The following is a 27,184-nucleotide window of genomic DNA, read 5'->3' as shown; positions in this document are numbered from 1 at the left end:
ACCAGGCTTTAATCTCCCATCTGGCTGTAATTTACTGATGGTTTACACAGGGAGTACAGCGTTTACTGTAATAGGGACCACAATTACCACCGGTCAGCCTTATCTGAGGACGTGTGTGTGTTTGTGTGTATATGGGGTGTGTGTGTGTGTGTGTGTGTGTGTGTGTGCGTGTGTGTGTGTGTGTGTGTATGGGTGTGTGTGTGTGTGTGTGTCGGTGTCGGTGTGTGTGTGTGTGTCGGTGTGTGTGTGTGTGTGTGTGTGTGTGTGTGTGTCGGTGTGTGTCGGTGTGTACATACACCACATGTGTATCGAGGAGGAAATGAGCTCCATCTAAAACAAAATGTAACCAAAAGCATTTTTATTTCAAACCTTTTTCGGCTAATTGGCTTGCAGGTCGCACTCCTCTGTAAAGTAGCATTTCGTGGTTTTCATTCCATTTCATTTAAATTTTTGGAGCTGCGCTTTTCCAGACAGTAATCCCCCACTCTTCATGGAACGAATACATCACAACCCATTAGCTGGACATACAGTAGGGTTTTAGGTTACTTCTTAACTGGAAGCTTATGTTCCTAAAACATACAATACCACAGCTGCTCGCCTTCCCGAGCACTATTATTCTTCTGGTCTTCCATTACCGCGCGCCGAAACACAAGTGCCTCTGAATCAACATCGAAGTCGATGTCAGCTATTATCTCTAAGTTTGTTCAGTTGATAATTTTAAATTACAAAATGTTTAGATTCCACCTGTATCCTAAAAGCTATCTCCGACGAACACAGAGTGCTGAGACACTGCCAATTCATTGTTGCGGATTCAGCGGAGGGGGTTGTGGTAGTTTTGGGGGGGATGGGGAGGGTTGGGGGGGGGGGAGGGTTGGGGGGGGGGAGGGTTGGGGGGGGGGGGTTGTGAAGGCTTTCTGATCATGAGCTATGACCTGACCACCCAGAGCAACCAGCTGGACACTGTCAAGCCCGCGGGGCGGAGGGCTGCTGTCAGCGTGAGTATGTTCACCTAATGTATACAAACCAGACCGCTGTAAACTCTCCCTTGTAGCTTGTGGTGATGGATACAGCTCTACACCACCTCATTAAAAAAAAGAATACGAAAAAAAAGCGCTTGATCGCTAAATGTACATGCTCATGGATTAGTGGAGCTGGGATCTGCTTGAAAAACCTCTTGAGGAGAAATATGGTCGTAACGAGGGCATTGTTATCCAACGGTCTGGATGTTTCTGTGTCTCTCTCCCGCACCGCGACTGACCACTGGCCCTGTGAGGTCTTGTGTTAAGTACTAGGTTCATTCAGCAGGAGAGAGGAGACCTACAACATGACACAGGTCCACTGGGCCTTGTGTTTTTGACTGTTTGGGCCAGGGGGGTGTAGGAGTTGGGGCTGGGGCTGGGGCTGGGGCTGGGGCTGGGGCTGGGGCACCCCAGGAGGGAAGGGGCTGGGGCTGGGGCTGGGGCTGGGGCTGGGGGGCTGGGGGGCTGGGGCTGGGGGGCTGAGGGGCTGGGGCTAGGGCTGGGGGCTGGGGCTGGGGCACCCCAGGAGGGAAGGTGCTGTGCTTCAGTGAACTGGATCCTGAGGTGGTGGGGGTGGGGTGGTCGTGGTGGGTTTCCCCAACCCCTCTAACCCCCCAAACTCACTGACCTGCTACTCATCCAGGGGCCTGTCAACCTACAATGTCACCACCATTGATGAAGCCTGCCTGTAGTTGTGCCTTGGTTTGGCTTTGCTTTCCTCTTAGACCAGCTCAGTGGCCTTGGGGTTAGAGTGTCCGCCCTGAGACTGGGTTCAATCCCCGGTCCGAGTCATACCAAAGACTATAAAAATGGTACCCAATGGTGCTTGGCACTCAGCATTAAGGTTGGATTGGACGGTAAGACCCTGCGACATACCAGCGCCATGTCCAGGGGGTGTACTTGTCTTGTACATCAAGCCGCCTCACGCTACGGAAACAGGAGATAGGCTCCTGCCCCCTAAGGGCCGTTAGGTTCTTAACCATCAACCATTGATTCTCAAGGCTTACTTATTTTACTTTCCTCTGACCTTCCCTTTATCTGGGAGAAAAAAAAGCCTCTCTGAGATCTTATATTATACTTTCCATCCTGTGCGCAATCACTGTGAAGGAAAGAGCGACACAGTGATATCTTTAGGCCGGTGTGTGTCTGTTGGATATCAACTGCCATTTGTGCTTTCACTCCCTTATCTTAAAACAGACAGTGATTTAAGACGGGGCTTATCGTGTGATATGGACTTGATTGAACTGTCCTTTCCCTTTCTAATGTAGTTTCTTCATCTGGTTTCCTCCTCCGGTCAAGTCCGGCCGGCTCAGCTCTCTCTCTCACGTTGTCATGGTTTCGCAGTCCAACGAGAGATGAGACAGGCGGACGATGTGATCAAGTGCCCATGTACTGTACACTCTCTCAGGGGACCGAGGTCCGGTCCATTTGTACCATGTTGAGATGCTGCATGTTGTTTCTTTGATGTGTATTACCAACAGGAATGTTTCATTTGGCAAAGCATTCTGGGGAATCATCAGAGGGTTGTTTTTTGGTTTTTTACATAGGACTGTTCCAGAACAATATTATCTCAATTTCATGGGATATTTTAATTTTTAATTTTTTCATCCTTCAATTTCATAGTTATTGCATCAGTCACATCAGTCTTTCATCATCTCTCAGACTTCAAAAAACAAGGAGGAAAAGATAAGAAGTCTGTCTCTCATCAGGTCGGTGTGTACTGTTGTGCAGGGAGCGGTTAACAAACAGGTGACCTCAGTCTCTCAGCTCTGACATGTGACATGTGCATCCAAGTGAAATGCTAAAATTAGAACAACCATCCGATCACCAGTCCAACTCACTATCCACTAGACCACCACTACCCCTAAAATGGGTCTCCATTTTGTTTGATCTTTTTTACTCCTTAAACGTCCGTCCCTGCCTCCCTCAGATGAGCGTGAGGAGAGGAGGTTAAAGATGACGCAGTTCAGCTGTGTGGGAGTGAGCAGAGAGGAGTCTGGGAGTCGCTGTGTGTAGAGTAAGAGCACGAGCGCAGGGTCCAGGTCAGGCCAGAGCCAGGCCCTCCTGGCTATCTCCCCCAGGAGAGGAGGACAGGACATCTATCCTACTTGTGGTTGTTCATTCTACACATGGGGGAGAGCATAGCATGTCAAAGTAAAAGCACAGTAGCTATAGCTATAGTACATTAATATTCCTTAATGGACGGGCTACACACACCGTCTCCAAGCACATAAACACATTGAGGGGGTAGTTGTGGTCTAGTGGTCTAGTGATCTAGTGGATAGTGGATAGTGAGTTGGACTGGTGATCGGAAGGTTGTGAGTTCAAATCCCGCCTGAAACACCACCACTAGTGTGCCCTTGAGTAAGGCACTTAGCCGTCAGTTACTCCAGGGGGAATATCCCTGTAATCCGTAAATCGCTTTGGATTTAAAAACATCTGCTAAATGGCAAATTCTAATTGTAACATAACATTTGCATAGCTACAGAACCCCTTCCTACTTTACCTCTCTACCAGATCACCGTGGCGATAACCGAGCAGTGCTGTACTTCAACGGACTGACTTATATAAAGCGCTTTACAACGGCCTCTCATTCACCCATTCACACACACACATTATTCACACTCCAATGGTGGCAAGCTACCATGCAAGGCGCCGGCCCGCTTATTGGGAGCAATTTCTGGGGTTCAGTGTCTTGCACTACCTCCTGCACCACACCCGCCCGTACTTCCCTGTCAGAGAGAACAGGGGAGACACGCAGCACCACTTAGCGCAGTCAGAGGCCTTGAGAAATGTTCAGCTGGTGAAACCTGGAACAAGTTGGCAACCAATCAAATTGTTCAGACTTTTATTCTGAAAAATGTAAATACATTTCAACGTTGTTGAAAATCAATGACACACTCACTCATTTTTTTCAAGCCAAAATATGAATTTGGTGAGTAATCCCCCACTACTACCTAGTTAACTATAACACTACTTTACATTGTCAGCAGGCTCACCAAACAAGCTGAGTTAGTCGACTAGCGAGTGTGTCGTCGATTTTCAACGACGTTGAAATGTATCTACATCTTTCAGAATAAAAGTCCGAACATTTTGATCAGCTGTGATCGACTTCACCAGCTGCTGTCACAAACGGATGTGGAGAGAGAGATCGCTGTGCAAAAACCTCTACGACACACACAGGGCAAGGCGAAGAAGCTTCATCTATAATGAACTGGTGGGTGCTCTCACCCGGCTAGACACCCACAGCATGTTAATCAGCCAGTCAGAATGGGCTCTCCCCAGGAGCCGTCTGGCCTGACACCAACCCATTGACGGTGCTCAACTATTACCTCCGTCTGCAGGCTTTTAGATCGTCCCGAAGGGACCGTGATGAGATTATTATCCTCTGATATCATTGTCAGGGGACAATTCTTTTAATAGAATAGGTGAAAAAAGGATGCACGATGAATGAAGAGAGAAAGAGGGGCATTTTTCAGAACAGGACACCTGTACCCTGACAGATATCAGCCCCAATGTAGGCCAAGACTACCAACCAGTGTCCTAGTGCCTGGCTCTCAAATTCACACTAACTTGTTTTAGATCTTCTATATATATATGAGTCGTTCTTTTCCTAATTAGGCCTGACTTACCTCCCAGCAACCTTCAAATTTTTCTCACACACACACACACACACACACTTACACACACTCACACACACACACACACACTCACACACACACACACAAACACACACTCACACACTCACACACACACACACACACACACACACACTCACACACACGTAGTAAGAAGCAGCTACGTGAGGATCCTCATGCAAGCCTGCTAATCTGGCTGGGGGGGGGGGGCAACTCGCTCCTCTGCTCACGCCCGCGAGGGTGCCAAGAGGCTGCCCTGTCATGTCTAGGCTTACCCCCGGGCTCACAGAGTCCATACCGAACCCTTCCCCGCCCCGACCCAACACACACTGAAAGGCATCCCAGACTGTGGGCCAAAAAGCCCTTGTGATGTGGCGGTGGGGCCCCTCCCTCCCTAAACCCACTTGAAAACTTTCAAGGAAAAGAAAAGACCCAAATCATATGCCAATTAACACTGGAAAAAGGATTTACTTCTTTTTTTTTCCTTTTTTTTTTACAACCTCGGGAATTGGTGGAGTGGATATAAAGCGATGAATCAAATTGCCCCACTGGGGGAAGGACTTCAACAACTGACAGCGAACTGGACGGCCTCCACTACATACGGAGTATGAGGGAGATTTTTGGTTATTAGAAGTTATTGTGTATCCTGCGGTGTACTTAGGCGTGTGTGTTAAATACACTATGCGGTCGAGAGAAATCCTGCCTATTAGTGCTGTGGCTCAGGAGGTCGGTGGTAGGGCCCGGCGTCTAATGATCGCAAGGTCGGCGGTTTCGGAGGTTCGATCCCCGGCTGGCCACGTGTCGTGGTGTCCATGGTGCAAGACACTGAAACCCAAATTGCTCCCAATGAGCGGGCATGGTAGCTTGCTGTGTGAATGTGTGCGTGTACCAATGGGTGAGTGAGAGGCTGTTGTGAAGTGCTTTGGAATAAGGTGCTATATAAGTGCAGTCCATTTACCATTTAGTAGACTAATGCTATCGTTCTACCCATAGACGAGGGACCCTAAGAGACAGTACGTAAGTAGCCTTGAGAACCGATGGTTCTCGAGCCTAACGGCCCTTAGGGCAGGAGCCTATCTCCTGTTTCCATAGCGTGAGGCGGCTTGATGTACCAGTACACCCCCTGGACATGACGCTGGTATGTCGCAGGGTCTTACCCGCAATCCAACCCTTAATGCTGAGTGCCAAGCAGGGAGGCATCGGGTACCATTTGTTATAGTCTTTGATATGACTCGGCCGGCGGGGATCGAACCTCCCAATCTCAGGACAGACACTCTAACCGCAAGGCTTCTGAGCTGGTCTAAGAGACAGTAGTATTGCCTGAGTGTTGCCTGGTGTTTCTGTGAAGAATGTCAGAGAGGATCAGAGAGGACTGGCAGTGTTGCAGGTCTCTTAGTGTCGCTGCTCGGTGCCGTTCTATCTCCTGATGCTGAGCGGCGAGGTCAGAGGTCACTTAACAGCACAGGGCCTGACACTCACACCCACGAGACACAGGAAACCGAGAGGCACTTAGGAGGAACTCCTGGAAGTGTGTCTGTGTGTGTGTGTGCGCGTGTGTGTGTGTGTGTATGTGTGCGTGTGTGTGTGCGTGTGTGTGCGTGTGTGTGTGCGTGCGTGTGTGTGTATGTGTCAGGCTTATGCTGTCTCTGATGTATCATCGTTATGAAAGCAGCAGGACATTCCTCTTCATTTAGACATATTTTGCTGACCGCCTCAAAGCACCACTGACACCACCATCCCCCACTGTCCCATCCCAGCTAATTTTGGTCCACAACAGGAAACGGGAGGCATTTCATAGAGATGATCTGATTGTGTCAGAAATAACGCTCTTTGTGTTATTCCGTACGACATCCGGTTGTCTCAGCGAGCGGCCTTGTGCTGTTGTTTGCCACTATCTGAGGCGGCGACTAGCCTAGAGGTTAGGGAGGCAGGTAGGTTAGAGAGGCAGCTAGCCTAGAGGTTAGGGAGGCAGGTAGGTTAGAGAGGCAGCTAGCCTAGAGGTTAGAGAGGCAACTAGCCTAGAAGTTAGAGAGGCAGGTAGCCTAGAGGTTAGAGAGGCAGGTAGCCTAGAGGTTAGAGGTTAGAGAGGCAGGTAGCCTGGAGGTTAGAGAGGCAGGTAGTCTAGAGGTTAGAGAGGCAGCTAGCCTAGAGATTAGAGAGGGAGGTAGTCTAGAGGTTAGAGGTCAGGTAGTCTAGAGGTTAGAGAGGCAGGTAGCCTAGAGGTTAGAGAGGCAGGTAGCCTAGAGGTTAGAGAGGCAGGTAGTCTAGAGGTTAGAGGTCAGGTAGTCTAGAGGTTAGAGAGGCAGGTAGCCTAGAGGTTAGAGAGGCAGGTAGCCTAGAGGTTAGAGAGGCAGGTAGTCTAGAGGTTAAAGAGGCAGGTAGCCTAGAGGTTAGAGAGGCAGGTAGCCTAGAGGTTAGAGAGGCAGGTAGTCTAGAGGTTAGAGAGGCAGGTAGTCTAGAGGTTAGAGAGGCAGGTAGCCTAGAGGTTAGAGAGGCAGGTAGTCTAGAGGTTAGAGAGGCAGGTAGTCTAGAGGTTAGAGAGGCAGGTAGTCTAGAGGTTAGAGAGGCAGGTAGTCTAGAGGTTAGAGAGGCAGGTAGCCTAGAGGTTAGAGAGGCAGGTAGTCTAGAGGTTAGAGAGGCAGGTAGTCTAGAGGTTAGAGAGGCAGGTAGCCTAGAGGTTAGAGAGGCAGGTAGTCTAGAGGTTAGAGAGGCAGGTAGCCTAGAGGTTAGAGAGGCAGGTAGCCTAGAGGTTAGAGAGGCAGGTAGTCTAGAGGTTAGAGAGGCAGGTAGTCTAGAGGTTAGAGAGGCAGCTGGCCTGGAGGTTAGAGAGGCCGGCTAGCAATCAGAAGGTTGCTGGTTCGAATCTCGTCCCAGGAGGGAGCTGTGTGTGAGCTGGTGACTGGAGGGTTGCTGGCATCATATCTAAGGTGCCTACCTACCACTGCCGTTGTGCCCTTGAGCAAGGCAATTAACCCCTAATTGTTCCAGGGGCGCTGACTATGGGCAACATTCCGTTGTACTCTGTGCAATGACAAAAATATTGAATCTAATCTAATAGCTGTTGGAACTAGCCCTCGCTGTGGCGTATTAACACACTGTGATTAAGTGAGCGCACAGGCAGACAGTCAGTCGGTCGGTCGGTGTATCGAAGTACCTGTCATCCGGTAGCTGTTACTGAGAGACGAGGCAGCCCGTGAAACTCAACACACGGTGTGAGATGACAGATGGAGGAAGCAGGTTGCTCTCTCTCTCTCTCTCTCTCCGCCCGCCTGTCTGTCTTGTGGTCACGCCGGAGGATATTTGATCAAATGGAGATTTCCCTTCCTGAGCTTCATGAGATGTCATGGAGAGTCAGGCCGGGGGTTTGGGTGTTATTCCAGCCGAATGAGAAAAGCACTCTGTTTATCGTGGGACGATGGGAAAAAACCAAGACAGAGGAGGGGAAACCGCCAATGGGAAAATAAATAGTGCGCACTGAAACTTACAGCACAGGAAACAGGTTTTGAACCTAAACAGTTGGCCACATAGAGGAATATATATCACATTCCTCTGGATCTGGCGCTTGTCAAAAGGAGTTTTCCACAGCAGGAATATAAATGAAAAAAAGAAAAATAACATCTCCTTTTGCAGGCCTTCTCCATGTATTACCAACTTCTACCACTAGAGGACACAGCTGTGTTGAATTTGTCCTCATTGTTTACGTTATGTACTCCACATAGTAGGCTATCTCTCTGAAATAGTCTATATCCATAATAAGTATAGGATGTGTTTCATGCGACAGTTTTAGGTTTTTCTATAATAAATTGTCATATCTGGGTGCTTTATTTAAGTCTATATGTTGTCTGTTTTGTTTTGCAGAGTTCCCCTTCATCCAGTCCCAACAGCACAACTGGAGGTAAGCATCTTCTCCCTCTCACACAACAACACATCTTAACCAGGTGAGGTCACCATACAATACTCTCACAAAACAACACATCTTCACAATCAAAGTAATATTACTGTCCTGATTATGAGAGAGACAGAGAGAGACAGAGAGACAGAGAGACAGAGAGACAGAGAGAGAGAGACAGAGAGACAGAGACAGAGAGACAGAGAGAGAGAAGTGTGGCTGACAGACAGGAAGACAGGGTAATCCCTGTGTGAGAGAAAGGCTGACATTCACTGTCTTTACAGCCTAGCCTCCATCCTCCTGCCCTGAGCTTAGCTTAGCCTAGACTCCACCCTGCTGCCCTGAGCCTAGCCTAGCATAGCCTCCACCCTCCTGCCCTGAGCTTAGCTTAGCCTAGCCTACCCTCCACCCTGCTGCCCTGAGCCTAGCCTAGCCTAGCATAGCCTCTATCCTCCTGCCCTGAGCCTAGCCTAGCCTAGCATAGCCTAGCCTAAACCCTCCTGCCCTGAGCCTAGCCTAGCCTACATACATCCTCCTGCCCTGAGCGATGAGGGCCCCCCCCTCCTCACACGCTGTACACCAGTTTACCTCAGAGCGACCCCCAGTTTACCCCCAGCAACCTCCCTAGCTCACGCTCCCCTTAAACTCTCTGAATCTTGATTTATCATTTGCAAAGTGCAAATGTAAATATATCTACTGTCGAAAGGCTTTAACGAATGCTCCTTGGTGACTGACGACGCTGTCGGTTAACCAGGTGTAGAGGTGGCGGAGGATCGAGGGGGGGGACGTGAGGACAAGTAGGGTTTAACCCAGGTCAGTGTTCCCCACCTTCCCCCTGGGCCCTCAGAAAGAGTAATGCAGGGGGGAGGGGGGGGTGATGGATGAGGTTCTGGGGACACCACTATACCCCCTTATCCTCCCTCTCCATCCCTCCTTCCCTCCCTCTCTCTCCCCCACTATACTGTAAATCAAAGCAGCAACAAGATGGAAATACCATGAATTTGAGACGCTTGAAACGCAATTGTAGTCAGATGGGGGGGGGGGGGGGGTCGAGTAGAGGGGGGGGGGTGGTAGAGTAAAGGCGGGGAGTCGAGACAACAGCAGGAAGAGATCTAGACGAGATGCTGACAGGGGAACACTGGGGGGTTCAAACCAGGCATATAGGCCCGACTGTAGTGCCGGATGACGCCACCTGCTATCCCCCCTTCTCTCTCTCTCTTTCTCTCTCTCTCTCTCTCTCTCTCTGTCACTCTCTCTCTCTCTCTCTCTCTCTCTCTCTCCCCCCCCCCCCCCCCCCCGTATGCTTGTATAAACAGCTGTTGGTGCTGGGGGCTCCATGCAGTGACCCCAGGGGTCAGCCTAGTCCCGAAGGTGCCTGGGGGGCGGGGGGTCTGGGGGGGGGGGGGGCGGGGGAGGCACTGGCTCCAGCCAGGTTCTAGTCAGGGGCCATTTTTTTTCCAGCTTTTCCAGCGTGTGTTTTCTCTTCCCTGTCCCTGTCCCTGTCCCCCCTCCTCCCCCTCCCCCCCAACCGACGATGCTATCGGGACACTTTCACACATACGCTCCCACAGGAAAGATCGCATTACACAAACAATTTGTCTTAAAAATTCAAACAGGATACACAAGTACATCACTGGGGGGGGGGGGGGGGGGGAGTTGTGTGTCTCACTGGCAAGAATTGGATGAGGGAGTGTTCCTAAATCTTGTTGGAATATACATCAGACTAATCTGCCATTTTTTTTACCTGATGGTTAATTGTGACAAATGCGTCACTGTGTAGAGTACAGCACAGTGCCATATGCTCTGAGAATTGAGAGAGAGTGAGGCACCCTGGGTAATTCACAGGAACACTGTTGTGCCAACTTACGATTGATCTTACACGCGTAAACACATGCACAGTACACACACGCGTACACTCACACACACACACACACACACCAGCCGGTTGGTGTTAAAAACCCTAATGGCTCAGTATGATAGATGATATGCAACCAGGCTAATGAGGCACACTGTTATTGCGCAAGCGGGCATCTCTTCTCTTCTCTTCCGCCTCAGGAGAAGTGTTGAAACGGAGACGCTAATCCCTCCATCACACAGCCAGGCCTGTAGACGGCAGGTTCATCAGAACCAGCCACCTCCACTGTCATCCAGAACCACCAGGCTGTGGAGCTAGCAGGAGGAGGGGGGGCAACAGGGGTTGGGGGGGGCATCAAGGAATTTAGAATTTGCCATTTAGCAGACACTTTTTTTTTTATCCAAAACGATTTATAATTAGAGATTACAGGGACATTCTCCCTGGAGTAACTGAGGGCTACAGTGTCTCTTACTCAAGGGCACACTATTGGTGATGTTCCCCAGGCGGGATTTGAACTCATAACCTTCTGATCACCAGTCTACAACTCACTATCCACTACACCACCACTACCCCAAGAAACTAGCCAATCACTGTCGTCTATGATGCCCTCTGTCCTGTGATTGACAACCACCCGGGCCCTGTCTCCTTCCTCTTCCTTCCATCAAGGAAACTAGCCAATCACTGTCACCATGACGCCCTCTGCCCTGTGATTGACAGCCATCCGGTCCCTGTCTCTTCCCTCTTCCTTCCATCAAGGAAACTAGCCAATCACTAGTCGTCATTACACCCTCCCTCTTGCTCCTGTGATTGACAGCCACCCTGGCCCTGTCTCCTCCTTCCTCTTCTCTCCCCAGTGCTGCTGTTCCAGGAGGTGTGGGGGCGGAGCTTCTGCAGGACCATAGAGAAGCTGGTGGAGGTGGTGCAGGAGTATCCCGGGGAGGTGGAGCACATCTACAGCCCCTCCTGCGTGCCTCTGGTGCGCTGCGCCGGCTGCTGCGGGGATGAGAACCTGGAGTGTCACCCGACTCATACTACTAACGTCACCATGCAGGTAAAATGGCCTCCGCCGCCACTGTGTTCTGTCTCAGGACATCTGGGGTTGCCGTTCGTTAAAATACGCTCTGGAAATCTGATCAGCACTCATGGAATGCCTTGTCTCTTGTCCAATCAAATGACTTGGTCCCTCTATGACAGGGGTGGCCAACCAGTCGGAGACTAAGAGCCAAAATGTTTTATTGGGGTACCACAAAGATCCACATCACAAAAGCACTCCCTCTCACTCACACACACACACACACACACACACACACACACACACACACACACACACACACACACACACACAATCAATACATTTGCAATAGGCTAATAGACAGAGAGAGAGCCACACCAACACTTTTAATGAATGGATTAAAGAGCAGCACACAGACAGACAAAGAGCCGCATGTGGCTCGCCAGCCACACGTTGGTCACCCCTGCTCTATGACGTTGAACCTGCTCCGGCGCTCTCAGAGGGAATTTACGAACGCACCCTCCTCGATGTCACATTGACACTGTTTCTAGGAAAAAACGTGTTCCACTTTTGTTCTCAACTTCTGTCTTTGTTCTCAGCTGTTGAAGATCAAGCCAGCAGAGCAGGGTCAGGAGTACGTTGAGATGACGTTTGTGGAGCACCAGACATGTGAATGTAGGTAAGAGAAACAAAAACCTTCATGCTACATTATGGTAATATGAGCTTGGTAATTTTTACATTACATTTTAACCATTTTATCCATAGCGACTTACAATTAGAGTTTACAGGGACAGTCTTCCTGGAGTAATTTAGGGCTAAGAGCCTTCCTCAAGGGCACACTAGTGGTGGTGTTCCTCAGGTGGGATTTGAACTCATGACCTTCTGATCACCAGTCCAACTCACTATCCCCTAGATACCACACTACCCCAATGGTCAATGTACAAATGGATGTACAGTATGGGAAACTGTCAGTATGACAATGAGATTTGAAATAGTGGTGCTACGGTTAAGGTTAGGGTTAGGTTTGGGGGTAAGGTTAGGGTTAGGGATAGGGTTAGGGTTAGACATGCCAGCATGTACCAAGTTGACGTAACACCTAACCCTAACCCTAGTTTTCCCACATGTACCGTATTCCCACATGTACCGTAACATATATATATATATATAGTACTATTTGTATATACAGTATATACGAATATGTTTCTCGTTTCAATAATATGAATGATGATCTATTTTGTCAGACATACATTTCTTTTTTTTTCTTTTTTTTTTGTCACGTTTTTCTTATGTAACACAATTGTATTTGATCTGATGTGTCTGTATATTTCATCCTCAGAATCAGGAAGGCTGTGGTGAAAACTGAAAGGTAAGCGCGTCAGCTGTCTGAGATCTAAAACTGGACAGTGAAACAGACATTATACCTACTGCCTTATTGTCTGCAAATTGTAACTTTTTAATCTTTTTATATTGAATTGTATTATTGCCTTATGTCTTCTTGTGCTGCAATGTCAGGAACCGAAGCCTAAGAACATTACTCTCCTACACTTGTGTGATGTGACGTAACAATAAAACTTGAAACTTGACATGCTAATGTCAGAGTGGTGCTCTTTAACCACTGATGTCATTCTACAGGAGGAGACAAAGAGGAAGAGGGAAGAAGAAGAGACAGAAGGTTAAAGACTGTGACAAGTGAGTAGCGTGAACTCTCCAGCAGGACGTCAGAAGAAGTTCACATTTACATCTTTGACATTAAGCAGAACTCTTTTATCCAAAGCGGCTTATAACACAAAGTACATTTGTTTAAAGTATGTGAATCTTCTATGCATCAGTCATCATAAGCAAAGATCTAGGATGCTTAGGACCAGATGCCATGTATGACACTGACGACCACCTAGGTAGTAACACATCGCCATGTTGTCTGTGTAACATGTCGGGGCGGCTGTGGCGCAGAAGGTAGAGCCGCCGTCTAATGATCTCAAGGTTGGCAGATCGGTGGTTCGAGACCTGGCTGGCCACATGTCAAAGTGTCCTAGGGCAAGACACTGAACCCCAAAATTGCTCCCAGAGAGCGGGCCGGCGCCTTGCATGGTAGCTTGCCGCCATTGGAATGAGAGGCCGTTGGATAAAGGTGCTATATAAGTGCAGTCCATTTAACATGTCTCGTCTGTGTCCTAGGTGTCAGCCCCCGCGCAGGTAGACCCAGCAGCCGCCCTGCACCTGTCGAAAACCTGACTCTCTATTTATTCCCCTGCCCAGCGCTAACACAAGTCTCCTCAGCACACACGTCAACACCCAGTCTCTCTGCACCCAGGGACTCCAGCAGCTGGGTTGTTATGGCGACAGGCCCTCCTGCTAAAAGGGGGGAACATTTCTGAGGTTCCACCAGAAGCTCCTGTTGCTGGGGGGGTGAAAACCACCGTGACACACCTGACAAGACACGTTTCTGTGCATCAGTGCAATGGAGGACCAAATAGACTGAAGATAAAGATAGATGTTTTAACCTCTATTATTACATGATTTAGTTTTGGTGATATTTGTTATCTTAATTGCTGTGGTTGATTTAGGCTGTTCAAGCTCTCGTTTAGAATTAATATTTATTAATACATTTTTATACAAATAACAATAGATATTTTTGTTGGCCTATCCTTGGAACTAACAATGCAAGTTGGAAGAAGTTTGTGTGGTAAATTAAAACTGTAGGACTAACGCAATACTTATTTTACTGCCAAGTACCTTTCTTCAGCAGTAAAATAGCTCCCTCTGGTGGTGACAAGGGGATAAAAAGAAGATTATTGTAACAGATGAAGTATAGAGTGATAATATTATAATATAGGTACAGTAATACATATCAGATTTTATTCCGTAGGACGTTTTAAAATGCCTCTGTGAATGCACACCTCAAGGGAAATGAAATTACAAAAAAACATACAAGGTAAAACAACCAACACATGCCTGCATGTACAGTAGCGTATATAATCCTACTAATTGTAACATTCTTATTAGGGGTACAAACATCAAGCACCCAATAATTTATCATGCATTAGTCAATAACTTCAAAACATACACTCCAAAGTCAATGTTTGGTTGAGTTTGATAACATACAAATTCAAACCATTAAGAAGAAGGAATCTTACTGGTTCATGAGAACATTTCTATTTATTGGGCCATAAGGTCTATTCCTATTTCAACCTGGTGTGGGATCTCAGATATATTGATCCGTGGTCTGCTTTTGAGCCTAGTGTGTCCATTTGAAATGCAATGGATGCAATTTTTCTGTTTTATCTTTGAAACAATACAGCTGAACCAAAGATTAAAAGGAATTGCTGCTCTAAGAAGGGTTTCTTAACGCAATGTTTTCTATCAACCTCTTCTAACTTATCCCTGTCAATCAAACACTGAGAATCCTCCTACAGTTACAAGGGCTGCGTTCGTAAATTCGCTCTGGAAATCTGCTCAGCGCTCATGGAATGCCTCTTGTCCAATCAAATTACTTGGTCCCTTTATGACGTTGAACCCAGTGTGAACCCAGTGTGAACCCAGACATTGAACCCGGCGCTCTCAGAGCGAATTTACGAACGCAGCCATGATAGTCTGCTATCACATGGTCCCCCACTGTGACTAGAACGGGTTTCACTCTTTTTAACATCTCAATCATTTCATACTTCATCCCCTTGTTGTTTATGAAAGGCAGAGATGCCAAGTGGGGTGATTCATGTTTAGGCCTAGAGGATGTACAAGGGCTCTGAAATAATGTGGACAATGTGTGATGATTTGAGTTAGCTATGTGTATTTATCAGACAGTTTGAAGACAAAGATCTTCAATCATATACATTTGACCAAGAACAATTTGTTCAAAAGAAGGAGAAGATATGGCTAACTCCAAATTAAGTTCAGTCTGTCGATGCTTTAATCATATATACAGAAGTATGTTCAAACATGTGTGCTTGTATTGTGAATATTGTAAATATATTGTAACTGTGAAAAAGATGCAACAGTTAATAAATAAATATATATCATTGCCTTATGTCATGCAAATCTCGTAATTGCTACACAAGTGTGTGTGTGTGTGTGTGTGTGTGTGTGTGTGTGTGTGTGTGTGTGTGTGTGTGTGTGTGTGTGTGTGTGTGTGTGTGTGTGTGTGTGTGCGCGCGTGCGTGTGTGTGTGTGTGTGATCTTATTTATGATAGCATATGAGAGATAAATGGGCAAAAATTAAAATGTGCCCTATAAGGCACTGTACTGTATGTTTATAAGATAATATGCCTTGTTTGGAAGAAGAGATTCATGAAATCTCAAGGCAAATTATCTGAAGCCATCAGCGCAGGACTTGTGTGGGCAAAGCACAGTCTTTGGCAAATGATTTGTTGATGTAGAAATGTACTCACAAATGCAGAACGGACACCCAAACGAGGTGCTGCCTAAAATAAAGACAATTTAACGAATTCATTAAAATCACAGCAAGAGAGAAGAGTGTAACATATATGGACAAATAAAGCCCCCTTTTTCTAAATGGAGTTATGTGTGTTGATTGTCACCGAGAGTGTTGATTGTCTCAGTAATGAAGAATGCAATACAGTTCTATTTATAGTGATGTTGTACTATTTATAGCCAACACACAAACATGATAGCGGTGCTGCTGTGCCACCTAGAGTTGACCTGGATTAGCGGCGTTGTAATTTACTGGTTTAAGAGGACTACCACAACAACCAGGACAACCAGGACTATCATAATAACCAGGACTATCACAATAACCAGGACCAACCACACCACCCACACCAACCACACCAACCACACCAACCACACCAACCACACCAACCGCACCTCCCACACCAACCACACCACCCACACCAACCACACCACCCACACCTTCCACACCAACCACACCTTCCACACCAACCACACCAACCACACCAACCACACCAACCACCCCAACCACACCAACCACACCACCCACACCACGCACACCTCCCACACCAACCACACCACCCACACCACCCACACCAACCACACCAACCACACCACCCACACCAACCACACCAACCACACCAACCACACCACCCACACCAACCACACCAACCACACCAACCACACCACCCACACCACCCACACCTCCCGCACCAACTGCACCACCCACACCAACCACACCAACCAGACCAACCATCCCAACCACACCAACCACAACAACCACCCCAACCGCACCAACCACACCAACCACACCAACCGCACCAACCACACCATCCACACCAACCACATCACCCACACCAACCACACCAACCACATCACCCACACCAACCACACCAACCACACCACCCACACCACCCACACCAACCACATCACCCACACCAACCACACCAACCACATCACCCACACCAACCACACCATCCACACCAACCACATCACCCACACCAACCACACCAACCACACCACCCACACCAACCACACCACCCACACCACCCACACCAACCACACCAACAACACCAACCACCCCAACCACACCACCCACACCAACCACACCATCCACACCAACCACACCAACAACACCAACCACACCACCCACACCAACCACACCACCCACACCAACAACACCACCCACACCAACCACACCACCCACACCAACCACACCAACCACCCCAACCACACCACCCACACCAACCACACCATCCACACCTCCCACACCACCCACACCACCCACACCAACAACACCAACCACACCACCCACACCAACCACACCATCCACACCTCCCGCACCAACCACACCATCCACACCTCCCACACCACCCACACCTCCCACACCAACCACACCATCCACACCTCCCACACCAACCACACCACCCACACCTCCCACACCAACCACACCTCCCACACCACCCACACCAACCACACCAACCACACCACCCACACCACCCTCACCAACCACACCAACAACACCAACCACCCCAACCACTCTACAACACCTACCAGACCAACCACACTGACCTTGCACACCCGTATCCACACCCTGGACAAGCCCTCCACCTGCCCCTGGACAAGCCCTCCACCTGCCCCCTGGACAAGCCCTCCACCTGCCCCTGGACAAGCCCTCCACCTGCCCCCTGGACAAGCCCTCCACCTGCCCCTGGACAAGCCCTCCACCTGCCCCCTGGACAAGCCCTCCACCTGCCCCTGGACAAGCCCTCCACCTGCTGCCTCTACCACCACCTCTGCAGCCCATCCTCCACACAGGCGAGCGTCCCAACAGGTGCCAGGGTGCCCCTACAGGTGTCAGGGTGCCCCTACAGGTGTCAGGGTGCCCCTACAGGTGCCACGTGTGCCTGGGCACATACTCCCAGCTGGTGGGGCTCCGACCGGTCTCTCCCCCCGCCGTCCGGCTCCTCCCAGCCCCCGCTCAACGGGATTTGACTGGAAAGGCCCTCATCCCCTTGTTGTTTATGAAAGGCAGAGGTGCCAAATGTGTCGGCCTCGAGGATGCTACAAGGGCTCAGAAATGTGTATATTTATGGGACAGTTTGAAGACAAAGATCTATACATTTGACCAAGAACAATTTGTTTAAAGAAGTAGAAGATATAAATTAAGCTCAGTCTGTCAATGAATTAATTATAATTATAGACAGATATACAGAAGTATGTTCAAACAAGTATGTGTGCTTGTATTGTAAATATAAATAAATACTGCATATATCATTTGCTTATGTCACGCAAATCTAATTAAATTAATGAATTATTTAAGTTCTAGAACACTCTAAAAAGTAAGCATCGAATGACGTAGACGCCGTTTCCCCAGCAACGCCTGCCCACGGCCGTAAAGTAACAAAACAAGCCGTAGATCTGTACACCAGCTGGGCCCTATTCCATGAAGCTCGATAAAGGTCTAAGCCTCGATAAAGTTTTAAGCCTCGAAAATGTTAGCTTGCGTTCGGTGCCATCAATGTGGCTCAAATAATTCGCTGCTTGGTTGAGCTCCTTCTGAGTCAGATATAATTAGCCTGGTCCCGACCAGGCTAAAACACAGGCTATAGTCATCCGTGAGTCAAAAAAGGCTCACAGGCGGAAACTAAACCCTGAACGAAAGTTCCTCATGTGTCTTTTAGGAAATATTAGTTCCCACTTCACATGAGATAGATAGATTAGATAGTTTGACTGTGTGATAGATAGATAATTTGATATTTTGAAAGTGTGATCGATCGATAGATAGTTTGATTGTGTGATAGATAACTTGATATTTTGAAAGTGTGATAGATAGATAAAGAAAAGAGTGTAAAAAAAAAAAGAAGTAATTGTCTCAACTTGCATTGCCGTCATGACAGCGGTCTAGCTAGCGTAGTGGTTAAGGCTGCGGACTCGAGTTCCAAAGGTTGAGAGTTCGAGACTTGACTAAGTCATTCATTTTTTTTTTTTTTACATTTAACCGAAGATTTCATGCAAAGGTTTCAAACACCATTGTAATCGTGTCAGTTCTTGTAAATTAGCCTGCACCATAATTTTATAGCCTACAATACTTTTTTAGATGAGATTTTAGATTAGATTCAGACAACGAAATGCAGTAAAAAGTGCGCCTGAAGAGGGATTCGAACCACTGATATAAAATGTCGAATAAATCCTATGGCAGCAGTCAATACCACTACGCCATTGTGGCGATATGATGGTTTGTAGCCTGCTGCGGATATCACCACAGTAGCAATATTCATTTATTAAAATATGAACATATAACAATAACTGGGGCTAGTATGACCTACGCATTTAATCGGTCAGCAATTTCTTGCCAAACCATTTCCCTCACCTTGTTAATTGCGGCAGTATTGCACTATTTTACATCTTATTTTTCCGTCTTCATAAAAATCAATAATTCGGAATGCTGCGCAAATGTAGTACCCCTGCAGAGTGGAGTATCTTCATTTCGACAGATCGACACTTCAGGGCTTTTTATGTCTGCGTGCACGCGCCCATATCGAAGATTTGTAAGCCTGTCTTCTGTGAACACTGATGACACAAGGCTGATCCTCATTCGAGGAATCACCTGAGGCTTGAATACCAATCTCGAGGTCCCTGAGCGCCGCATTTAATTATAGCGCCGCTATATTAAGCCACCGTTAGTGAAACGGACTGGTGTGTACGAAGTTGGCATTTGTTATTATTGTTTTCTTACGTTCAGGCTTTTAACTTGAACACATTCCTGTTGGACATTTGACATTTGCGAGACAACAACAACGTGTCGGCGACAATTCAAGAGGAGTCAACCAACGCCCAATGCAAGTAAATAACTATACATCTTGTATGTGTGATCTCGTTGATTTCACGGACTATGCTTAGTCAGACTGACTTGGTTGCCTCGTTTAACCGAGTAACTGCACCGTGTTTTGGCTTCGCTGATGGGGAATGACCGCGGATTTTACGAAACCTAGGACGGCAGGGGAAGGCTCTCTAACCCTAACCCCAACTCTTCCCCTGTCTCTAACCCTAACCCAACCCTAACCCCAACTCTTCCCCTGGCTCTAACCCTAACCCCAACTCTTCCCCTGGCTCTAACCCTAACCCCAACTCTTCCCCATGCTGTCCTAGGTTTCGGAAAATTGGCGGACCGACCTAACGCTAACACCGCATAGACAGCTGCGCTCATCTACCTGCCTGACCTGGGCCATATTCCACAAAGCTCGATAAAGTTCTAAGCCTCGGAAATGTTAGCTTGCGTTCGGTGCCATCAATGTGGCTCAAATAATTCGCTGCTTGGTTGAGCTCCTTCTGAGTCAGATATAATTAGCCTGGTCCCGACCAGGCTAAAACACAGGCTATAGTCATCCGTGCGTCAAAAAAGGCTCACAGGCGGAAACTAAACCCTGAACGAAAGTTCCTCATGTGTCTTTTAGGAAATATTAGTTCCCACTTCACATGAGATAGATAGATTAGATAGTTTGACTGTGTGATAGATAGATAATTTGATATTTTGAAAGTGTGATCGATCGATAGATAGTTTGATTGTGTGATAGATAACTTGATATTTTGAAAGTGTGATAGATAGATAAAGAAAAGAGTGTAAAAAAAAAAAGAAGTAATTGTCTCAACTTGCATTGCCGTCATGACAGCAGTCTCGCTGGCGTAGTGGTTAAGGCTGCGGACTCGAGTTCCAAAGGTTGCGAGTTCGAGACTTGACTAAGTCATTCTTTTTTTTTTTTTTTACATTTAACCGAAGATTTCATGCAAATGTTTCAAACACCATTGTAATCGTGTCAGTTCTTGTAAATTAGCCTGCACCATAATTTTATAGCCTACAATACTTTTTTAGATGAGATTTTAGATTAGATTCAGACAACGAAATGCAGTAAAAAGTGCGCCTGAAGAGGGATTTGAACCACCGATATAAAATGACGAATAAATCCTATGGCAGCGGTCGATACCACTAGGCCATTGTGGCGATATGACGGTTTGTAGCCTGCTGCTGATATCACCACAGTAGTAAATATTCATTTACTAAAATATGAACATATAACAATAACTGGGGCTAGTATGACCTACGCATTTAATCGGTCAGCAATTTCTTGCCAAACCATTTCCCTCGCCTTGTTAATTGCGGCAGTATTGCACTATTTTACATCTTATTTTTCCGTCTTCATAAAAATCAATAATTCGGAATGCTGCGCAAATGTAGTACCCCTGCAGAGTGGAGTATCTTCATTTCGACAGATCGACTCTTCTGGGCTGCGTATGTCTGCGTGCACGCGCCCATATCGAAGATTTGTAAGCCTGTCTTCTGTGAACACTGATGACACAAGGCTGATCCTCATTCGAGGAATCACCTGAGGCTTGAATACCAATCTCGAGTTCCCTGAGCGCCGCATTTATTTATAGCGCCGCTATATTAAGCCACCTTTAGTGGAATATGGCCCTGGTGTAAACCCGTCTAGATGTGGGCCGCTGCATCCTAGATTACATTAGATTAGATTACATTAGATTCAACTTTATTGTCATCGCAGAGTACAAGTACTATACAACACCAACCAGAAGTGCATATAGTGATAATAAGGGCATGATAAATAGAACAAGAATGGTAGTAACTATATAATAGACACAGACACAGTATGTGCAGAGGTAGTGTTGTAAACATCAGTAGTAGTTTAGAGGTATACAGTTATGAGCTATGTATAGTTAAGGTCGTTTATGTACAGTATCTAATGTGCAGAAGTATAAAAGAAGCTACTGCAATATACAGTAGTTCAAAGGTAGTAATGTAAACATCAGTAGTGCAAAGGTTATAGAGTGATTAACCAGGGATGAGCAGCCATCATAGTATTTGTCTTTGTCTTTGTATTTGTATTTGTCATTGTCATCATAGTATAGGCATTTTTCATTGTTGAATCCATCAGTATCCCAAGGTTAACATCAGCTCAGCTAACCAGCTGCAATGGACCTATCGCTAAGCCACGCCCCCTTTGAAAACTCGGACAAACAAACAAACAACGCTTCACTGACGTTGACTGACTGACCGACCGTGACTGAATGACTTACAATGGCGGGAGTTGGCAAATTTCTGATTTCTGATTTACCACAGCAAGTAATAGACATGTGTTTTAAAGATGACAAGAATATTTAGTCTAGAAGTTTTTCACCATCAGATATATAGCGAGTTGTTTGTCCGAGTTTTCTGCCTGTAGTGACTTTTGCTGTGATATGATTGGACAATTTCTATTTTGGGGCGTGGCTTAGCGATAGGTGTAGCCTTGGCTTTTCACATTTGGTGTTCCTTTCCTTCCGGTGATAGAGAGTTCTAGTGTGTAACTGTAAACTGTTTTTCCTCCCCAAGAAGACTACTCCTGTTTGATGCAGGGGATTTGACTGGACAAGGCCTTTATCCGTTCAGAGAGAGAGAGTGCAGAGATGAGCAGCTTCAGCAGCAAACCAGGGAGCCACAGGAGACCTCCATCCATTATGGCAAACAGCCTTACCAGAGTATCCAAGTCTGAGTCCGAGAGGGATTCAGGTTTCTCAGGTGTGTGTCTCTCACTCCTTTATACACACACACACACGCAGACACACACACACACACACACACACACACAGAGACACACACAGAGACACACACACACACACACGCAGACACACACACATACACACACGCACGCACGCACGCACACTCACACACACGCACACACACTCACACACACACTCACACACACGCACACACAGACACACACACACACACACACACACACAGAGGTTCTCACTATGACCGAGGGCGATAATCTTGCTCACTAGACCCTCTCTTGCTCCTGGGACAAAGCTTATAAAGGGCGATGGTTCCAATGTCCTAAAAAAGCTCTGGGTAGTCTGGCTGCTTCGGAAGCTTTACCATGGCTGTGTGGCTTAAACATCTCAAACTGTTCTCTTTAAATCTCTTACCGTTGCCCTGGGAAACTATTCTATAAATGCCTCTCGTTTACAAGGTCTTGTTAAGATAAAACAAGACATAATAATAACGACGTTATTTTGTTTGAAGGTGCCACTCATATCAACCGACAAACGTAGTAGTCATAGTAACGGAACCCTGGCTCTCTCTCTCTCTCTACTATCCCTCCTTGCTAGACGCCAGCTCCGGTTACCTGAGCGCGGTGGACCTGACGGACAGCGAGGACATGGGGGTTACCGTGGCGATCGTAGGTCAGGACTCCCAGCAGGCCGCACCTCAGGTGGCGGTGGTGGGAGGGGCCTACCCCGGCCTCTCGCCCATGATCATCATGAACAACATCGTCTTGAAGCAGGTACAGTTGTAACAGTACAACACACCTTAAAAACATGGCTGTCTGATAACTGTAGCTGCACACATTAGCCTAATCTCTGTCAGATGTGTGTGTGTGTGTGTGTGTGTGTGTGTGTGTGTGTGTGTGTTATATGTGACAATCATCGACGCTGCCCCCCCCCCCATCTCTGCTGCCCGCCTGCATGTGACCATTTTCTTTTCCCTTGTCCCCCTTTGTAGTGTTTTTATTGCATGAACCGCATTGATGTTGCTGCCGTCATCTGTGCCTGCTTGTTTGTGCTTGCTGCAATTGTGTGCGATATGTTTTTTATGTCTGTCTTCATTTTGCTCATGCTTGCTCGTAATTGTAGATATAATGTAATTATTTTTCTTTTAACTCATTTATTTTAGAGTGCCTATTAACAACTTGCCGGGGGGAAAAAAAGCTGCTCCATTTACTGCTTTACTGCTGTTAACTAATGGGGACTGTCCACGAAACTATAAACTAATAAACTAAACTCTGCTACCTAGCGAAGCATCTCTGGCCTCCCTCCACCCAGGGCAGACTGTCCTGGTGATGTGATCCTGATGGATGTGTGTGTTCTCAGTGTCGCTGTAATCCTCCGCTAAGCTTCGCCTTTGTAGTCTGGTGGATGTGGTTTCATTGCTCTGTTGTGGGTGGAGGTAACATCACCTCATGTTGATTCCAGATAACATTTTCAGATTCAATTTAGCCTAATTGTCATTGGCACAATGAGTACAAGCACAAAGACAACGGAACGCATTTGGCATCTAGCCAAAAGCCTTAAAAAAGCCCTTGCAAAAGCCATAAAAGTGTGGACAGATATATGTACAGTGTGATATGTACAGACAAGGGTGAGAGATGTGCAGTATGACTTATACTTGTAAACAGAGCAAGGGCAAAGTTATCAATACAATGTTCAGTGTGCAAAAACAGCAGTGGGCAACAGCTGAGGGGTATAGTGGTATAGGTTTGAGGTTTGAGTACAAAGACAACGAAACCCATTTGGCATCCAGCAAAATGCAAAAGCCATAAAAGTGTGGACAGAAATATGCAGTATGATATGTACAGACAAGGGTGAGATGTGTACAGTAAGATATATGCAGTATGAGATGAACAGAGCAAGGGCAATGGGTATCAATACAATATGTACAGTATATGTCCAGTTAGGGTACATGTACAGTATAGGTACAGTATATGTACAGTATAGTACAGTATATGTCAATGTGCAAAAACAGCAGTGGGCAACATTTTTGTTGAAGTCCTGAGTGGTATAGTACTATAGGTTTGAGGTCTTTCAAATTATCCTATTATAATATAATAGTCCTGATCTCAGTATTAATAAAAGGCTTCAAGCTACATGTATATGATCAATCTCCTTGTACTTCTATATTACATAACCAATATCAACTAAGAGAAAAACCCAGATAATATCAACAACAGGACCTTTTATTTTTACATTCCATCTGTGTAATATGGAGTTAGTGAGATGGTATTCATGACACTGTGATGTGATGTTCCTTCCCTAGTCCAACCCAGTGGCCCCGGCAGTAAAGCCTTGGGGCTTCCCCTCCTCCCTGGAGATGATCCCCCAGTCCCAGGTGGTCCTTCTCCAGCCCCTGGTGCCCAACGGCAACAGCATCTCTCCGAAGGGTGTTACCCCTGACAACCACCACCGGCAACCACAGGACTACTGGCCCATCCTCAAATCTTACCCCAAAATCGCCCCTCACCCTGGGAAGAGCTCCGGAGGCAGGAGGCAGGGGGTGGGGTCCTCGTGTACCGAGAGGGGTGGGGGTTCATCATTATCATCATCACCACTAGGGTGCGGCAGACACCACCGCCGCCGCCACCACAGCCACAAGCTGTCCGGCTCCCCCCCCCCACCCAGCACCCCCCTGGTTGCTCCTAAAACACCCAGCAGCGTCGACGCTACAAACACCCAACACCCACAGCAGCTAACGGCGAACCCACAGGAGCCCCCGTTCACTCCTCCTCAGCCCCTCGACAACCCCCCCCCCTCCCGCTCTCTGGGTGGCACCACCGAGGCCGCCAGCTCAGCCCCGCCGCTCTCCGACAAGTTCGGCGGACCGCCGACGCCGTCTGAGGAGGCAGCTGAGACCCAGGGTTGCCAGGGTTACCAGGTGGACAGCGACAGCTGCGAAGACATCCTGTCCATGGACCACGTCAAGCTCAACCGCTTCTGCAACACCTACAATGTCCTGAACAACTCGGGCCTTCTGGGAGTGGCGCTGCGCACCAAGGAGCTGCTGGGCCAGAACCAGCGCACCCAGAGGCAACTGCGGCAGCTGCAGAGGCAGACGCAGCTGTTCGTGGAGGCCGTGGGGAGCGGAGACCCTCAGGCGTGGACTAGGATGCAGCTGACACTGCAGCAGGGCGCAGCAGTACCCACTGGGGCCCAGCAGGGGGGGCAGCAGTGTCAGGGGATGGGGCAGCTGGGTTTGCTGGCTTGAGACACACAGAAGGAGGGACCCCACACCGAAATAACACCTGCTAGGGGGATATTCCATCAACGTCACTAAAGGAAAATCCAGGCTTATTCTGCCAAGTCTCACGAGAGTTATCAAAATAAGCCAGGATTTTCCTTTAGTGTCCTTGATGGAATACCCCCCAGGAGTCATGGAAAGTAAAGCACCCTTTATTTCAAAAGCCTTTGCCTATAATCAGTGTTCGTCCAGAATGAAGGTTGCTTCTCTGCTATTTGGAAACAGCAGACAAGCACCTCTCGCCTTAAGATTAGGCTTCTAAATTAATCGTTAAAGGAGCTGCATGTGATGCAGCAGCACATGCAGGGCGTATCTGTATGAGGGAAGTGTTGACTTTTATATTAAGATGATTCGATTCAACTTTGCACATTGTCATTGCACAGAGAGAGTACCAAAAAGTACTAGGACAACGAAACGTAGTATATGGACGTATTGTGGGAACAATGTTGGCTTTGCTCAAACCTGGCTAGAGCGAGCAGCATTTGAATTGTGACCAACAGATAAAAGTCGTTCTGTATTTCAGATCAGATCAACTTAAATATTCTTGAAGGGAAATTCGTTTTTCACTTTTAAAAACCTGAAACCAATGAAGAGCGATTGGGAAGAGCTCTTAATAGTATTTGAGATCTAAGAAAATGTGACAATGTTGTAGCATGTGGTCACCTGTATGTACTAATTTCCTTGCAATTGTCGTCACGTTAGTATTTGTGACACATTCTAGTCTTTTGGTCCGCATATCGGCAACCTATCAAAATGTTTCAACGTTTCAGCATTGTTGAGAATCACAACACCAACTTGCTAGTTAAGCCAAACTACTGCAACGCGATGGATTCGGTGAGTAATCCCCACTGCTACCTAGTGAACTAGAACACTACTTTACACTGTTAGCAGGCTCACAAAACAAGCTGTGTTAGTTGACTAGCGATGTGTCATTGATTTTCAACAATGTGGAAATGTATTCACATTTTTCGAAAGAAAAGTCTGATCATTACATCAGATCCCAATATGCGACCGAAGCATTAGAACGTGACACATTTGTCAGTTGACTATAGAGCCCTGCTCATTGATGCTTCAGAGGGCTGTGTCTATAGAGTTTACATTATAACTGTCTAAATCAAACACAACCAAGGCCTTATTGTTGCTATGGAAGTTTGTGTTATTTATTTTTAATAGGCCTTCTAGTTAAAACAACATTAAGAAGAACACTTAAAGTAAATTAAGCAAGTAGTGAATTAACTATGTTCAATCAAATGTAGACTAACCGTGCACCTTATATGCTAACATATAAAGAAGCTAAATTAAATGCCTGTGAAATTAAAAGAGTCATAGCTACTGATGTGCCAGAGCACATATTAGCACAATAAAACTAGTACTCCTTATATATTTATATATAACATGACATTTAATTAAATATAAGCCTATTGTGGTGAGACGCACGCACACCATTGGCTGTTGGCTGATGTATTTATTCTTAATCTTTGCACTCAGATTTGGCAGGAACAAGATGTCTGTCCAAC

The 27,184-nt window shown here is 47.0% G+C and overlaps 2 protein-coding genes across 2 annotated transcripts in view; both read left to right on the top strand.

The window, feature by feature from the left end:
• The window catches only part of pgfb (placental growth factor b), a gene marked incomplete at both ends in the record, with an annotated part of 19,942 nt that extends 6,332 nt beyond the window's left edge, over positions 1–13,610 (top strand). Inside the window, 6 exons of the mRNA XM_080537244.1 lie at positions 8,516–8,552; positions 11,256–11,452; positions 12,013–12,092; positions 12,750–12,779; positions 13,046–13,102; positions 13,589–13,610. Of these exons, the coding sequence (XP_080393370.1) occupies positions 8,516–8,552; positions 11,256–11,452; positions 12,013–12,092; positions 12,750–12,779; positions 13,046–13,102; positions 13,589–13,610 (423 nt within the window). The remainder of the gene's footprint in view (positions 1–8,515; positions 8,553–11,255; positions 11,453–12,012; positions 12,093–12,749; positions 12,780–13,045; positions 13,103–13,588) is intronic.
• Positions 13,611–22,279: 8,669 nt separating this feature from the next.
• On the top strand, positions 22,280–25,634 carry cipca (CLOCK-interacting pacemaker a; the record flags this gene model as incomplete). Its single annotated transcript, XM_080550521.1, has 3 exons — positions 22,280–22,391; positions 22,985–23,160; positions 24,690–25,634. The coding sequence occupies 3 exons, from the start codon at positions 22,280–22,282 to the stop codon at positions 25,632–25,634; spliced, it is 1,233 nt and encodes a 410-aa protein (XP_080406647.1).
• Positions 25,635–27,184: the final 1,550 nt, after the last annotated feature.

This window comes from Nansenia antarctica, assembly GCF_963989245.1.
Source record: "Nansenia antarctica genome assembly, chromosome: 1".
NCBI classification, from domain to species: domain Eukaryota; kingdom Metazoa; phylum Chordata; class Actinopteri; order Argentiniformes; family Microstomatidae; genus Nansenia; species Nansenia antarctica.
The sequence above is the reverse complement of the archived record's forward strand: the minus strand, read 5'-3'. Positions and strand labels throughout refer to the sequence as shown.